This window comes from Octopus sinensis, linkage group LG21 (assembly GCF_006345805.1).
Source record: "Octopus sinensis linkage group LG21, ASM634580v1, whole genome shotgun sequence".
Lineage (NCBI taxonomy): Eukaryota > Metazoa > Mollusca > Cephalopoda > Octopoda > Octopodidae > Octopus > Octopus sinensis.
The window spans coordinates 24584575-24602499 of record NC_043017.1 but is presented as its reverse complement, the minus strand read 5'-3'; the positions used below and the strand labels follow the sequence as shown (position 1 = coordinate 24602499).

General features: G+C 33.2%; 1 protein-coding gene and 1 long non-coding RNA gene across 5 annotated transcripts in view; both read right to left on the bottom strand.

Annotated features, from left to right (window-relative positions):
• Positions 1-5514: 5514 nt before the first annotated feature.
• LOC118767469 lies at positions 5515-8295 on the bottom strand. The gene is made up of 2 exons (XR_005003396.1): positions 7408-8295; positions 5515-7367 (listed from the first exon to the last, which is right to left on the bottom strand). It is a non-coding gene; the product is annotated as an uncharacterized LOC118767469 (long non-coding RNA).
• A 5507-nt stretch (positions 8296-13802) lies between these two features.
• Positions 13803-17925, bottom strand: part of LOC115223032 (hybrid signal transduction protein dokA-like) — a 77607-nt gene continuing 73484 nt past the window's right edge. For all 4 annotated transcript variants that reach the window (XM_036512077.1, XM_036512076.1, XM_029793462.2 and 1 more), the window contains exon 12: positions 13803-17631. In XM_036512077.1, coding sequence (XP_036367970.1) covers positions 17553-17631 — 79 coding nt within the window. In that variant the 3' untranslated portion in view covers positions 13803-17552. The remainder of the gene's footprint in view (positions 17632-17925) is intronic.

Below are 17925 nucleotides of genomic sequence, written 5' to 3'. Positions count from 1 at the left end.
AAGTGTACTACTAGATTAACTATACAACATGGTTTATATATGAGCTGAAGATTTAGAAGAATAGAGGGTAGCAAGATGCTAAAAAGCAGCATGAATTAGTGAAACAATGTTAAGTTGGAAATGGCTGTTATTTATTTATTTATTTATATATTTGTTTAATGTTAGCATGTTGTTTTTTTTTTTCAGTTTCTTGAATAACAACTTTTAATTACAAATAAATAAATAAAAGTTTATAATGGTAATAAATATGGTTTCTGATTTAGATACAAGGCCAGCAATATTGAGAGGAAGGGATTAAGTTGAAGCCATCGACACCAGTATGTGACTGGTATTTTATTTTAATGAATTCCTAAAGGATAAAAGGTTAAGTTGACTTGCGTTGGATTTGAAATCAGATTGTAAAGAGTTGGAAGAAATATCACACAGCATTTTGCCCAATGCTCTACTGACTCTGCTTAATAACTCTTTCTTCTGTAAGGACAAGGCCTAAAATTTTGGCCTTGATTCTCGACTGGTTCTCATTTTTATTGACCCCAAGATGATGAAAGGCAGAGTCAACCTCGGTGGAATTTGAACCCAGATTGTAAAAGTTGGATAAAAGGCTGCTTAGCATTTTCTTTCTTGTATTAATGATTTTGGCAGCTTGCTTTAATAATGGTTTCAAAATCTGCCACAAGGGCAATCATTTTGGGGGAGGGGATGAGTTGATTACATTGGGCCCAGTGTTCAACTGGTACTTATTTTATCGACCCTGAAAGGATGAAAGGCAAAGTCGACCTTGGCGGAATTTGAACTCAGAACATAGCAGCAGACGAAATACCACTAAGCATTTTGCCCGGCATGCTAACGATTCTGCCAGCTCGCCACCTTCACTTGCTTTAATAATAACAATAGTTTCTAATTTTGGCACAAGGCCAGCAATTTTATGGGAGGAGATAAGTCAATTACATCAACCTCAGTGCTTAACTGGTACTTATTTTATGAACTCCCAAAGTGAATCTCAGTAGAATTTGAACTCAGAACTTAAAGACAGATGAAATGCCACTAAACATTTCATCCAGTACAGTAACAATTCTGCCAGCTCACCAACTTAACAATAATAATAATAATAACAATAATTGTTGGAGTCTTAGGAACAGTAAGTAAAGACTTTGGGCGGTATATTGGACAAATAGGGTTTGCAACACACATGGAGCACTTACAGAAAACAGCTTGAATACTCTTGAAGGTGCTTGGAAAATAAAGGGTGCTACCTCGGTTCACTGGTAGTGGAACAGCTGACACCATAATACATCCCCAGGATTAGAAGCTGAGTAAAAGATAATAATAATAATAATCCTTTCTGCTGAAGGCACAAGGCCTGACATTTTGGGGGTGGGAACTAGTTGATTACATTGACCCCAGTGTTTCATTAGTACTTAATTTATCGACCCCGAAAGGACAAAAGGCAAAGTTGACCTTGGTAGAATTTGAACTCAGAATGTAAAGACTGACAAAATGCCACTTGGCATTTTTCCCAGTATGCTAACCAATTTGCCATTTCACCACCTTAATAATGATAATAATAATAATAATTTCTTCAAAGACTGATACAAAAAAAACCCCCTTAAATTTGGAAAGGAAGAGCACAGTTGATTTTAGAAGTCCTCAGTATATTAATGGTACATATTTTATTGACCTTGGATGAATGAAATACAAAGTCATCTTTTGTGGGACTTGGGACCAGAATATATTTCACTGATCCCAACACTTTACTGACTCTACAAAGCACTAGTGTGACTTACAATGGATTATTGCTTCCACAGTAAACATGGTGTTGTTGCCACACATACTGATAGCTTGAACTGCATCCAGAGAAGAGCTTCTCCATTGACTGGCATTAAATCGTTCACAGCTCACAAACAGACTTCAGCCTCAAGCCTACAAGCATGTTGTCCTTTCACTCTGCTATTTTCTGCCACTACTTTAATAACCTTTGTTTCTCAGAGCTGGCTTTTCTTATACCTTTTCCATTTAGGTACTCCTAACCCAATTGTTCTTACTTTTCAACACCTTTGTCATGTCGACCCCTTGCTCCAGATCCTACAATTACTATGCTGAGCTCTCCTTCTTCCCTACAACACCATCCCTCTGGAATCTTTTCCCTGCTAATGTCTTTCCTGCAAGTGTTGATCTACATAAATGGTTTAAAAGGAACATTAATAATCCTTTTTACTAAAGACACAAGGCCTGAAAATTTGGGGAAGGCATTAATTTGATTACGTCGACCCCAGTACTCAACTGGTACTTAATTTATCAAGCCCAAAAGGATGAAAGGCAAAGTTGGATCATTCTTACTGGTCTCAAAGAGCTTACAAAGGCTATGGGCAGTACCTTCCACTAGACCCAGCAAATAAAAAAAAAGCTAATAATTTCTTTTCCACATTCTAATCAAAATATCAAATTAATTATAGTTTTAGTCATTAAAAAATATTGTTATATTTGAAAAGAGTCACAATCAATTAAAAAACTAATCCTATAAACATACTCATCGGTTGTTTGTCGTGTTGATGTTTGTTTATGTAACCAAAATATTTTTTGTGACATAAACAAATATCAACTATTCTGCCAAAAAAAAGAAGTGAAATATAGACAAAGAACAACCGGCAAGTATGTTTGTTGGCTTTTTTAATCATGCAATCATGACTTTTCCCAAATATAAGAACATTTTTGTTAACACAAAGCTTCAGATAAAAATTCTTACAAAGCAAATTCTAAATCAAAACTTTATAAAAAAAAAAAAGGTACTTGGAAAAGAGAATTTTTTTTCTAAAAAGCTCACATGACATGTAAGGGAAATTAACAGTTATATATAAAAAAAAAAGTAAATGGGGCCCCTCTAGAAAACTGATGGTGAGACCTAGTTTTGAGGAATGATACATACTGGAAATAAATCTTTAGATAAAATCCATCATAGATAAGAATCTAGAATCTAGTTTATCACAGGTAAAACATTTCCAGGTGAGACAACTATTCTTGACAACCATGTGAGATTGAGGCCATGCAGAATGAAATGATCTACTAATACACACAAAGAGATACTTGGAAGAGATTTTGATGTTCAGGATATGTGAACATTTAGAGGTTTCACTTGTGATATGGCCATTACAATGAGTAATGGTTAAAATGACAAAAGATAGGAAAGAAATATTTGAGAAAAATATCATTAAAAAAAAAATAATAGGGGTTGATGTGTGTGTATGTGTGTGTGAATTAACGAGAAAATATACAAATACATAAATCCATTCAAACTTTAATTTAGCAGACAACTATTTGTTGTTTCATCAGCAGAAAAGTGAGTGCAATATCTTGTAAATTCTATTTATCTCCCTTTATGATTAAAATACAGTCTACCTGTTTCAACTGATTTTTTAAAGCAATGTTCATGGCTAATATTGTCATTAATAAACTTCTGTTTGGAAAATCTAACTTAAAAATCAAAAAAAAAAAAGTCTTACATTTTTATATTGCACATTAAAACTAAGGGTGATCTTAGGCAGACTGGTATAAAAATGGTTTAAATAAAAGATTCCCAACTAAAAAAAAAAAAAACTTGTTTCGGGCATGGCTGTGAGGTAAAAGGTTTGCTTCCCAACCACATGGTTCAGGGTTCAGTCCCACTGCATAGCTCTAGGCTGCCCAAAGTGAGTAGATTTAGTAGATGGAAAAAAAGCCTGTCATATATGTGTGTGTGTTTGTTCCCACCCACCCACCACTTGACAACTGGTGTTGGTTTGTTTACATCACCATAACTTAGTTTGGCAAAAAAGAAACCAATAGAATAAGTACCTGGCTAACAAAAACAAAAATGTACTGGTGTTGATTTGTTCAGCTGTGGTGCTCCAGCATGGCCACAGTCTAATGACTGAAACATGGTAAAGCATAAAAGATAAATAAATGATCTCCACAGCTCACCAGTTAGAATCGGTAAAAAGAAAATAGATATCACAACCATATAGTAAATGCTTATAAGAAGCACTTGCATGTGAAAGTAGCAGCTATACTAGTTTCCTTGATGATGACTTTGTATCCAACTTACAACAGGCATACAGTTGTTTCCTATGCAGTTGCAAATATAAACTCTATTTGTTTTTAAGTTTTTCAGCTTCTTTAAAAAATCATTGGTGTTTTCCTATTATTATTATTATTATTATTATCATTATCATTATTATTATTATTAGACAAATACATAAAGTCCATCTGGCTGAGGTTTAATGACAAAAAGTTCTCAAATTTCAAAAATCTTTCTTAGCATTCTTGCAGGATACAGGATTTCACTTTTATTATTATTATTATTATTATTATTATTGTTGTTGTTGTTGTTATTATTAATAAAATTCTCAGGACTTTTGATTTCATTTGGTTCAGCTAATTCTGTAAGAGCAGACACCCCATTGTCAAGGGTCACACAGGGTCTTCTTCCACGATACCTAACATCCAAGGTACCAGCCTCAAAATACTCACTGTTCCTAATATAGCAGTTTCCTGAGCAGCTTCTACCTTCATATCAATCTGAATTTCTCCAACAAATTTCTCAAACCTGGTTTACAAGGCTCCTAGTGCCTCAACAACTACTAGGATGACAATTACGTTCTTCATTGCCTTCATTCTCATAATCTCGTGGTCTGAATTTCTCATTTTTTTCCAGTTCTTTACCATTCACTTATACATTCCCAGGTTCAGCAATATCTATGATCTTGGTATTATTATTATTATTTCTTTACATTTTAAAAACTTTTTTACATACTAGCATGTATTGGAAGGATTCATAGATTTTGTATAATTGCATGTTTTGGAAATACATTGGCTATTCTAAAATTAACCTCTTATACCAGCAGATATAAAAATCATAGCTGATATTGTTTAAATGGTTGTTGTCATTGCTTTATCGCCAGGTCAGTCCAAATCTGGCATACATAAGATTGTAATTCAAACTACATTATCCAATCAAATGTCTCGTTTTTTGAAGACAGTAGGAAAATTCAGTTGTTGTTTGTAGAAGATCGAGCAATCGCATAAAAGCTCCTTAGTTACCTCATTGTTTAAAGGTTCGTTGGATTGGAACAGGTATTGTAATTAGATCTCAGAGAAAAAAAAACACAATGCCAACAGCAAACAAGACTTTTAAACCTTATGAGCAACATGTCAACAGCCCAACATTTTACATATTCAGCAGCATATCAGTGAATCTTTGTATTTACATTGTTTAATGATGAATAAACAAAAACGAAAACTTTAAAATAAACTAACAAAAAAAGGAATTAGTTTCAATGTAGCATAACAATATATACATAAAACAGGAACAAGGAAGGCAATTATATTTCCATTGGAATGTTAAAACTTATATTGAAATGATGATGACGATGATGATGATGATGATGATGATGATGTCAAAACAACAACAACAATAATAAATAGGAATTGTTTGAAATTTTCCATTTTACAGAGCAATGAAACAAGAACAGTGATTTTTTGTTTTTTAACCCTCTGAACTTGCAGGTACAATTTTATTTGACTATACTCCCCGTAAAACACAAAAGCAATTGGCCATGTGTTTTTGAGTTTATGGCTGAAAATAACTATTTTTCTCCCAATCAGCAAACAGTAAATATGAAACCATCTAGCCCTATTTCTTCTGCGGTTTCCAGGGATATAATCAAATAAAATCATGCTTTTTGAGTTTAAAGAGTATAAGGAAACAGAGGCAGGGGGGTATTAAAACAATTTGCCCAAATCCTGCTTCACAAAAGAATCAGTGACACAAGTGGAATGAAAATCTTCTGACAGGAAATTAGAGATTTGATTCACAAAGAGTAACTTCAATCCATCAATCAAAGGAAAGTCTTTGAAACAACAAGAGAACCGCCCTGTTCTATTATACTTGTCTTTATTATTCTGTAAAGGGCAGCAAATCAACAGGATTGTTATAGCATAAGAAAATATGTCTGGTGTTATTTGCTCTGAGTTCAAATCCTGACGACGTCAACTTTGCTCTTCATCCCTCTGGAGTCAATAAAATAAGGTACCGGTCAAACATTGTAGTCAAAGTAATTGACTGAATGGCTTCCTTTCAAAACTGAGCATTATTTGGTTGGCATTTTGTTTCATTGATCCTAAAGAGACTGAAAATGTAAAGTTGATTACTGCAGGATTGGGACTCAGAATATAAATGGCCAGAATAAATACCACAAGGTATTTCTTTCCTATGCTGTAATGATTCTGTCAAAACCTAATAATCATTTATCTTTGTCGTAAGCCGTAAACCTAGAAGACACAAACTGTTTGAGTGTCATTTCTTTGTTTGTATTAATCTGTGTAGATGTCTTTGAGAGAAAGCCAGGGACGTTTGACAATTTCATATTGTGTCATGACAAAAAACAGTAACAATATAAAAACAAAGGGTAGACAAACTGTCTTTAACAAGTGTTATGAGAGTAAAAAAAATAGAAGGGAAGATTAACATGTGCGCACACACACACACACACACTCATACATGTAGTAAAATCAAAAAAGTGTATGGTGAACAAGCTGTGAAGGTGGAAAATCAAATGTTTTGGACTGAGTCCTTCTTCAAGGAAAAGCTGAAAGGAGGGAAACTAATAACAGACAGAAGGGAGAGTATGTAAAACTCTGCTGAGTCTCATCAATTTCTCTCCTTTCAACCTTTTTCCTGAAAAAGACTGTTTGAGACATTGGATTTTCTGTTGCTAATGGGCAAGTTCACTTGACTCTTGATTGTGCCTCAGTGGTTAGGAGATGTTGGATTCATGATCGTAAGATTGTGGTTTTAATTCCTGGATTAGAAGACATATTGTGCTCTTGAGCAAGACACTTCATTTCACCCTCCTCTAGTCCACCCATCTGGTAAAATGGAGTAATCCTGCAATGGCCTGGCATCCTATCCAGGAAGTGGGGGTGTGGAACCAGCCCTATGAGCCAATATGAATGGCAAAGGATCTCTCTCTCTATATATATATGTATTACAAGATGCTACATTATTCAGCAGTTTCAAATGTTTTTTTTCATCTCTTGGGACAGAATATTATGTTGCTAAAACTGAATGTTTGTTTGTTTGTATATGTGTGTGTGTGTGTGTAAAAGCTTTTCTTATTTCACTTTCCATTTCCTGTGTTAAAAAAAAAAAGTGTAAAAAAATAGGAATCAACTGACTGGAAGCTAATATATTAAAAAGTATTTTATTTTAGAAATGCTTTCACATTAGGATAAAATTTAAGGGTTAAGCAAAATAGGAAGGAGTCTATGACTGAAACTTTAGAACTCAGAAACCTATGTGGAATTGGTGCCAAATTTGGGTATTATGTTGTTCTCTTGTCCCCACTAGTTTGTCAAAGATTTTTCAAGTTGAACTAGAAGTTTGTAACTAACGAAGGGTAGTTCAGTTAGCCAAGTGTGTCTGGAATGTGATCAGAAACTAGAAATTAACCTTTATACCCTTATCTAATGTATCCTTTGATTTCTTTTCAAAGTGAGTTGGGGTGTCACTATTGAGAATGAGGGTGGGATCAGTAATGCTAGAAACAAGATTTCTGAGAATAGATTTTTGTTGCTGCTGCTGTCTTTTGGCAAGAAGACTGGACAATATTCTTGAGCTGGATGGTGGTGGTGATGATGGTGGTGGTGGTGGTGGTGGTGGTGGTGGTTGCAAAGGAAGTAATAAGATGGTCAAAACTGGGAGTAGTGAGGATGAAAAACATGGGCTTCCTCAATACAGCTCTCATGGAATTTTTCAAGACAAAAAAAAAATGATGAGGAAGGCTGAGTCAGTTTGCCATCAGGAGGATTTTTATGAAAGATCGGTGAAAGTGCTTGGTGTGTCATAAATGAATGGAGCAATGGAAAATTGTTATGTCTAGATCAGTCAGGCATATTGTGGCCTGCAGGACTTTTTGAAAGGGTCATTAACGAAAAATTACCTTGAATTTTTTTAGTAGTGCAGCCCACCTGATGAGCCTGTTACATGCAGCGTGCTTCTTGAAAAAGGTTGCCCATGCCTTCTCTAGATGGAGCAAAGGTGTATCACTTACAATTGAGGTCAAGTGCTAATGAGACAAGCTTATTTTTTTCTGTCAATAAGGTGAATATTGGTTTGCATTTATTTTTAATGCTTTGTTTTGTCATTGCTTTAGCCTAGTTAAAAATAATTCACAATTTTGTTGGAAAAGTTTAATGAACTCCATTTACTGATCTATCTTTATACAATCATCTTCAACACTATTATTATTATTATTATTATTATTATCATATTATTATTATTATTATTATTATTATCATATTATTATTATTATTATTATTATTATTATTATTAATAATAATAATGATAAGGATTTCAAATTTTGGTACAAGGCCAGCAATTTCGAAGGAGGAAGTAAGTCACTTACATTGTCCCCCAGTGCTCAACTGGTACTTATTTTATCGACCCTGAGTGGGTCAAATGTAAAACCGACCTTGGCAAAATTTAAACTCAGAATATAAAGATGGATGAAATGCCACCAAGCTAATGATTCTGCCAGCTTCCCACCTTCAGTGATGATAATAATAATAATAATCTTTTCTACTATAGGCACAAGGCCTGAAATTTTGGGGGATGGGACAAGTCGATTACATCTACCCCAGTGCATAACTGGTACTTGTTTTATCGAGGGAGTGAATTTAAATATGTATTTTGTCATCCCCTTTTTCACAAGCTTTACATATAATCCCGCAGTGTATCGTTTTGTACCATCCTCGATGTTTTTGCTAACCTTGCGGTTAATAAAGAAAGCATTATTATTGTTATTATTATTAAGGTGGTGAGACCTCTGCTGAGGTCAACTTTAGCTTTCATCCTTTCGGGGTCAATAAAATAAGTACCAGTTGAGTACTGGGGTCGGTGTAATCAACTTAACCCCTGCCCCAAACTTGTTGGCCTTGTGCCAAAATTTGAACCCATTATCATTATTATTATTTTATGTTTGACTTTTGCTTTACATTTGTACAAGTTGGCTCCAAGTCTCACCCAGAGACCTCAAGAGACAACAAGTTGGAAGTTCATGTTGGTGTTATGCCTAGGGTGCCATATATTTGGTTTTGTACATAGTGTTGTTCTAGAGAATGTTTAAGAAACCATAAGAAAATTATGTTTGTTTTAATCATTATTATTATCATTATTATTATTATTATTATTATTAATGTGGGAAATCCTTATTTTGGTTTGTATTTTATATCACTGTTACTGATTCTTATTTTGCTTTTAAGCTCTAGGACTCGAAGGGCCAGTTATTCAGTTTCCATGGCATACAACAGGCTGAGATCACAATATTCTCCTGAAAGGGATGCTAGTCTGTTGCAGGGCACAAAGACAGCAATTTTAAAGGGAGGCAGAGAAAGTCAATTACATCAACCCCAGTACTTAACTGGTACTTCCTAAAAAGGGATGTATATGGTAAATTTGACCACTGCAGGATTTGAACTCAGAACATAAAGAGCCAGAAGAAATGCCACTAAGCATTTTGTTAATGATTCCATGCTAACGATTCTGTCAGTTCACCACCATGTTAATGATTCTAAGTATCATCATTGTTGCTGTCAATAGATTCTATGTGTGTAGTTTCACTTGACACCGGAATATTTATGAGGTCCAAACATACAGATGCTGCACTAAACATTTACCTTTAGTGTAGGGTAGGGTAGGGTTTCCCCCCGCCCCATCTCCAGTCACTCTCTGTCTATCACATACATGAGTTGTTACAAAACATATTGCAATACAATGGATGACGTTGCACAGATTATTAATTCTATTCTGTAGAAATAAATTCATTGAAATATAATAGATATATACATACACACACATGTATATATATATATATATATATATATATAAATACACACATGTAGAAAGCATGGTAACATCAACTGAAGTGTAGCTTGTGTTAAAATGAGAAAAACACTTGGAATTCCATCAAATGCTGCCTGATGAAACTTCAATATAATAATAATAATAATAATAATAATAATAATAATAATAATAATAATAATAATAATAATAAATAACGAAAAAGAATTGAAGTTATTCTAGGAAATGTAACAGATAACAAATTAAATAAAATTGAAATAAATACCGTATTTTAATGTGCATAAGGAACCCTTTTTTGTCAAAAATTTGTTTAAAAATATGGGAGTTTCTTCTACATGGAAGGTATTATAATCCCTTACAAACCTTTTTTGCAAATTTTAAGCCCTCAAAATTAGGGGGTTCCTTATACACGAGGGTTCCTTATAAATGTTAAAATATGGTATACATCAAACTTTAGAAAGTCAGCTTTGAAAAGCTTGGAAATACATCCAGAATGGGAGGTAAAAAACAACAATAGTTTTTTTTCTTTTTATGTATAAGATGTCAGTGTTTAGCAGAGCAAGAATTTGATTAAAATGTTTTTATTGTTTTTAAAATATAAGATAAACTATATTGATAAAATATATCCAACTCAAAATCTTATTTTAAAATAATAATATTTTTATTTACAATATTCAACATGATGGTACTGCATGATTTTATATATATATATATATATATATATATATATATATATATATAATATATATGATTTCAATATTCCTGGATTGGGTGGTGGGTTGTGTTCTTGAGCAAAACACTTCATCTCACGTTGGTATGCGTTCACTTTGACACCTGACGTGTACCTGTTCAGGTAACATCAATTTGATGGTAGGAGTGAACTTATGTACAGCACAAACATTTGATCACTATCAACAAATCATTTGTGAAGGTTCTTTAGTAAGCAATTGCAGAACCATCTTTTTTGGAGCACAAGAGACTAACGTACATGTGTGTGTGTGTGTGTGTGTGTAAGTGAGTGTGTATTTGTATTGTGCAACATCATCATGTTAAATATTAGAACTTCATGTTTTTAGAATTAATATTTCAAACTTATTATGAACAAATCAATCATTTAAAACGGGCAAATTTTGCAGTACCACTTGATACCATTGCTGATATTCTGGGGTACCTTCAAAAACTTCAATGTTGTAGCAGCAGTGGTCCAAGAATGGGGTTGAAAACATGATTTAGGGTTAACAAACAGAATTTTAATAAATGTATTAAAAAAAACTAAATAAATGCAATCGAAAAAAGTTGTAAAACAAAGTTTTATTTGTATTGTTTTGCAATGGAATGTCAAAGTAATGGAATGGAATCTCAAAAAGGTGCATTTTTAGGTAATTTTTAGTTATCAACAGAATAACATTTCAATGAAATATTGATATATATATATATGTGTGTGTATATGTGTGTATATATATATATATATATATATATATATATGTATGTATGTATGTATATATGTATATATAATTATGTATGTATAAATTGTCACAGGGAACAGGAATAAATATAAACAAATGCAGAAAAAAAAAGTTTGCTTTTATAAAAAATTATCAAAAAAAATTTAAGATTTGAAAAAATATTTTTGAAAAAAAAAAAATATTATGCTGTGGTTAAATAAATCGTCATGAAAAATTATTGGTTTTTTTTCTTCTGTAAATAAATAATAAAATCTTATATATAAATATTTAAAAAAAAAGCGAAAATAAAATATAACAAGACCAACACATAGGAATGTCTCTTATTAAGAGAAGGCAGTGGTGTAGTTTACATAGGGCCAGGGTAGAAAATAGAAAAAAAAATCAATGAAATAAAACAAAAAAAATCATATGACAGAGACAGAATCAATAAGTTAGCAAAGAGAATCACAGACGAAATTTCTTTCCTTTTTCATTTTTCTTTTTTTTATAGATTGTATTATAGATTATATTGTTAGTTATTGTAATTGTAAAAATGTGAATGTCACCAATATACATATATAACATGAGTTTGTGTGAATAATTTCATAATGGAAAGAAGAGCCTACTGTGACATTATATAAAACCTAAAATGAAATTAATTACTGTTTTTACTTGTGTATAAGTTGTACTGTTTTATATTTTATTTTAATTGGAAAAAAAAACCCAGGTGTGACTTATATATGGGGCATAGCTAAGACTATGAAGGGAGAACATTTTGTACCAAGATTTTACACCAAATTAGAGGTGTGATTTATACATGAGTGCGACTTATATATAGGTAAAGAGGATAAATTTCTTGTAGACAGTTACATAGGGACACTAAGGAGCTTATATTGGAAGTTAATAGTGGAATGTAAGGAGCATATATTGAGATTAAACATAAGGAGCTTACAATGGGAGTTAATAGCAGATTGTAATTCTTTAACATTTAAACTGATCATATCTGGCCAAAATATATTCTACCTGCTTAATGTTCAAACTGGCCAGATCCAGCCTCTCACATCTACCCAACAATGTCATTCTAGAAGTAAACAATCATGTCATTGAAATCTTAAAGCTATGAGTTAATTCAAATCAATTTGAATAAACACACAGTACATTTGACAGAGTAAACCTGAATGCTAAAGGGTTAAGGAGAATATAATGAGGTTAAACATATAAGTCCATTGATTCCTATGGGACTGCTATTGTCCCCACCTCACCAGGAGGCATTGGGAACACACCCTTTGGAAATGTTCTATGCTATAATCCCCCATGTGAATTGTGTGAACTACTGAGTAATGATTGTGTGAACTACTGAGTAATGCTATAGAATGGGAGAGATTTGAAGATGATCTGTAGGACCAAAGGAAGAACAGACTGAAAATGTTGAAGAATGACATTTCGATGACAGCCAGATGAAAGTAGGGTTTGACTGAGTGGTCATATGAGCAACACTTGCATTGCCATTTGTAGCACTCCACTGGGTTTGTGATTAAAACAACTTTACTAGCTGCCAATAAGTATCATACAGAACACAGACTGAAAGCAGAGGAAGGGTAGGCACAACAGGATTGATGAGTGGTTCCTTAGTTTGCAGTATTAAGTTTAAATCTTTTCATGTGGTAACAATTCTGCCAGCTTGCCATCTTTATAACAATAATGATCCTTTCTACTATCGGCACAAGGCCCGAAATATTAGGGGAAGGGAATAATCGATTACATCGACCTCAGTAACTAACAGATACTTATTTTATCGACCCTCAAAAGGATGAAACATTAAGTCAACCTTTCTGGAATTTGAACTCAGAATATACAGACAGACAAAAGGCTGCTAAGCATTTTGTCCAACATGCTGAGCCTGCCAGCTTGCTGATGTGTTTTTAAGCTTCTTTCTACTGTAACCCTTAATCATTTAAACCTGCCTTATCTGACCCATAATTTTCTACCTGTTTTATGTTCAAATGAGGCAGATTTGGTCTCTCTCACCTACCTTACAATGTCATTCTAAAAATAAGCAATCACACCATCAAAATCCCAAAGCTATGTAAATGAATAAGCATTTACACCTGACAAAAGTAATCTGAATTCTAAAGGGTCAAGATTAATGTATTTCTCTTTTGTCAAATTAGGATAGCATTAACAGGGAGTTTGATAATTTGTTAAGTCAGGCATTGGCATATCTGTCTTGATTAGAAGCAAATACTCTAGAAAATGATTTTCTAACATTTTTTTTTGAGAAGTATAGAGTGGATCTATTATTTCTTGTTTTATACAATGGCAGCAAATAAAGAAATAAACCATTTGTTTCTCAGGACAAAATAATACAAACAACATACATGGATCTTGGAATGAATAATCTTAATGCTTAAACCATTGTTCTGTCGATGAATTATCATTATTGTCTCAGGCATCATAATATTTTTTCCTCCTCATGTCTCTATTACGTTTAATGTTAAAATAATAAATTTTCCTCTTCTGTTAATTAATTAAACCAGAGATAATTAACCGACACACAATGTTAGTTTTTTACAAAATATTAAGGTTAATCCAATTAACTAAACCCGCTCTTCTTTGAAATTGGCTCAGTGCCTAGTTATTATTATCATTATAATAATAATAATAATAATAATAATAATAATAATAATAATAATAATAATAATTGTTTTTGTTGTTATACCAATTGATACAAAATCTTTGTACAATGAACAAGCAAGGCTCATGATACATATGACAAAATTGATATCTTGTCATTGCATGTTTTATAGATGTTGCTATTGTTGTTGTTGTTGTTGTTGCTTAGCCCTATGTCAATCCTGACGGAGCAGCCCTATAAACAAAGGCTTCACTGCTCCATGACCAACCCATATTTTAAGGGGTTTACAGGGCTATGTTATCTAAAATGTGCCCTTTCCTTATTCAAAATGGTAGGGTGTGATTCAATGGAAACCTGGCTGCTATTTGGAGCAGGTTGAGTGACAGTGTGGAAGTCCTCCATTGTTGAGTTGGCTCATGATGATGGCAATGATGATGATGATTATGATGATGATGATGATGGTGATGGTGGTGAGAACTAGGAATTGCTTGTAGGCCAAGGTGAGTCCACAAGTACAAATCAAGCCTCTTTAGGTTCTTGCAAACACCCGTTTGATATCATCATATACTTTCTCAGGTAGACACATACCAAACACACTTGCAACTAGCTAATTAATTAGGGGCTGTCTGAACATAACTGAAGGAGGCAGCAGGTCACACCGCCAAGCAGAAATAGGAGTTTAATGATGGAAGAAAGGGGTCACCGCCAGCGGTTGTTAAGCTCTAGCTCAATCTTGATCAAACATACTTATGATCAAAAGCTTTCCAGCCACGACCATCCCTGTTGTTTTGTATACCTTGGACTACATTATTCAATGTATCCTTCAATTTTTAAGAGAGTAGGATGTGATTTATGGAAGATTTGGTTGCTATTTCAAACAAGTTGTCAAACCAATAAAAGAGCTTCTATGATGACACAAAGGCTCCTTCATTGGTTTGAAAGTAATTGTTATTGCTGCTGCTGCTGTTTAGCCCTAGGTCAGCCCTGATCAGGCAAAGTCATGATGCTGTTGTGGTTGCCCTATTCTGAAGTTTGAGGTTCAAGTGACAGAATGACTGTAATTTAAATTAACTTGATATTTGAAATTTTTGGTGATGAACTTGAGCCTTAGGAACTGTGCTTTGGGCAAGTTTCATAGGTGACCAATTTGCATTCCATGTTGAAAATCCTTGATCTATGATCAAAGGTATTCCAGCCATGATCATCCTGTCATATGTTAAAGGTATAATCCAGGATTATAATCTTGGATAGACATGTCTCCAGTTTGTTTTTTAATGACAGATGAGTGTGATTTGAGGGAAATTCAGCTCTATTTCTTGCAGATTTAGCAACCTCACAGAGACTCCCTGGTGTAGGTTAACAATAATGAATGAAGAATGAATGTGTGTGTAATAACGTAGTAATAAATCTGAATACTCAACAAGCATATTGTATATTTTAACTAATAGAGAGAGTATGTAAATGTAAGGGTCTCTCAAGCTCTCAAGTGAAGGAGAAGGATGCTGTTTAAGTGGTAGGTGCTTAACTTTCAGATATACAGTTTTAAGAAGATAAGAAATAAAACCCTCCATACCCAAAAGGGGCCACCAGTTTGTTTATTATAGGTTAATATTCCTTGATAATCTGGTATGTAATTCTGAAAGCTAGGCAAAACTGAGGCAATGTAGAGTTAATTGTACTGTCCAAATTACACAATAAAATACCTGTTGTTGTACAAATTTGAAATTAAGATCTTTGAATCGATAGCCCTATTCAGATAATTTTAATTTAACCTTTTGCCTGTTCAAAGCATTTTCATAAGTTTGTCCCTAAATGTCCATGCTTGTCTTCGGAGTTTTACTTAACCCTTCTCTCATATGCTCTTTGTAATATAAAGCTTTCCTTTCATAAAACCCAAGTTGCTCTGGTGGATGAAAAAAAACTGGGACATGTATCATATATGATGCATGGATGCCAACAGGCAAAAGGTTAACAAGCCCTCAGGTTGGATTCATTACAGACAATACAGAGCTCATATCATAAAAAATTGAAAGAAAAATTCTAAAAAAAAAAAAAGGAGGGTGTAGAATAGGGTTTTGTTATACATTTGGTTAGAATAAAATAAAAATAAAAGACAAAATGGTTTTCTCTTTTAGCAGTATTTGACCAGATGTAAAATTTTTTTTCTTTATAATGGAGGAAGATCAGCTGAATATATTTTTTACCCCTTCTTTCTATGAGGAAAAATAAAACCCCCACCTCAACAGAAAATATATTTATAAAATATATTGATATGTTAGTAAGATCTTGTAGAATAATTAATTATATGAAGCATTTTTACTGAAATATGAGCAAAGAAAGTGTGACGAAACCATTCACAGGATTCACCATTTTGTCTTTGCAAGTATTTATATGGATTCAATTGTAGATGTTTCCTACTTAATTTAATTTCGCAGAAAGACAAAAAAGGAAAAAAAGAAAATTATTATCTCTTGTAACCAAATTACTGTAAGAATGATAAGAATTTGGGCTTAATTTTTGAAGAAGAAAAAATATATACATTTCAATGAAATAATTCTAGTTTAGGGGGCAAAAAAAAAAAACCAACTCCTTACTTGATAATAATTTTAGACGGTCTAAGATACAAAATATGCAAATAGTCATGGTCACTGCCATTCGATAATTTAAACTGGTTGCGATATATTTTAGAAATTTAGAAATTTTTACAAATTCAGATTTCAGGCAATATTTTTAAAAATACAAAGTACAAAGGGAGTAAAAAATAAAAATAAAAAGTTCATGTTTCTTTAACAAATCTGAGTAAGATTAATGAATAAATAAATCAATAAATACACACACACACACACACACACACACATATATATACATGTATATATGTATGGGTTATATAGATATATAAATATATATATATACATATATAGCTGTGTGCATGCATGTATGCTTATAATGTATTCATGAGTATGCATGTGCTTGTACATATCTAATTACACACACACATATATATATATGTATATATTATACATACATATATATACATGAATGTATGCATTTAATTATATTTTATTGGTTTCAGTTACAAGTTAAAGCCATATTGGAGAATATGCACATACACATGTGTGTGTGTGTGTGTGTGTGTGTGTGTGTGTGTGTGTGTGTGTGTGTGTGTGTATAAAAGTGAGACAATTGTTTTTCTCCCAAATAAAAAAATCAAATACATTGATATTTGCCCCAAAGTTAAGAGGAAACAACAACAGGTGTGGTGTGTGTGTGTGTGTGTGTGCGTATGCAAGCACACATGCTCAGAAAGAAAGAAAGAAAGAAAGAAAGGAAGGAAGGAAGGTTTACAAATTAAAGAACAACTGAGTATGTATGTTTCAGGTCTTGTGGTAGTGGTGGTGGTGGTGAGGGTGAAATATGCATAGTTCGATGTATACAAGGGATGGGTTGGGGTGGTGGTCGTGGTGGTCAGGGGAGTGAAGAATGTGAAGAAGGTGGGGGGAGGAAGGGGGGAAGACAAATTAATGGTAAAGAAAAACGAGAAAGGAAAAAAAAATTCAGAACTTCAAAAAAAATCTTCGTTTCAAACTTCGATGGGTTCAGTTGCATCCTTCATGTTGAATGGAAGCCCTTCTGGTGAAGCCCCAGCGCTGCTGTTGGAACTAGGGAGAGAGAAAATGTAAGAGAAATGACAAAATATGAGGGAAAAAAAACAACAACAAAACAAGCAAAAATATATAGCAAAATGAAAAATATTGGTTTCAAATTTCAGTATAAGGCCCCAAGAGGAGCCGAGGTGATTAAATTGACCCCAGTGATCAACTGGTAATTATTTAATCAACCCCAAAAGGATGAAAGGCTAAATCGACCCTGGCAGAATTCTGTCAGCTTGCTGCCTTGCAAAATGTAGAAAATATTATTAGAAAAGTCTTTCTTTGTTGATTTGTCTGTTGTTA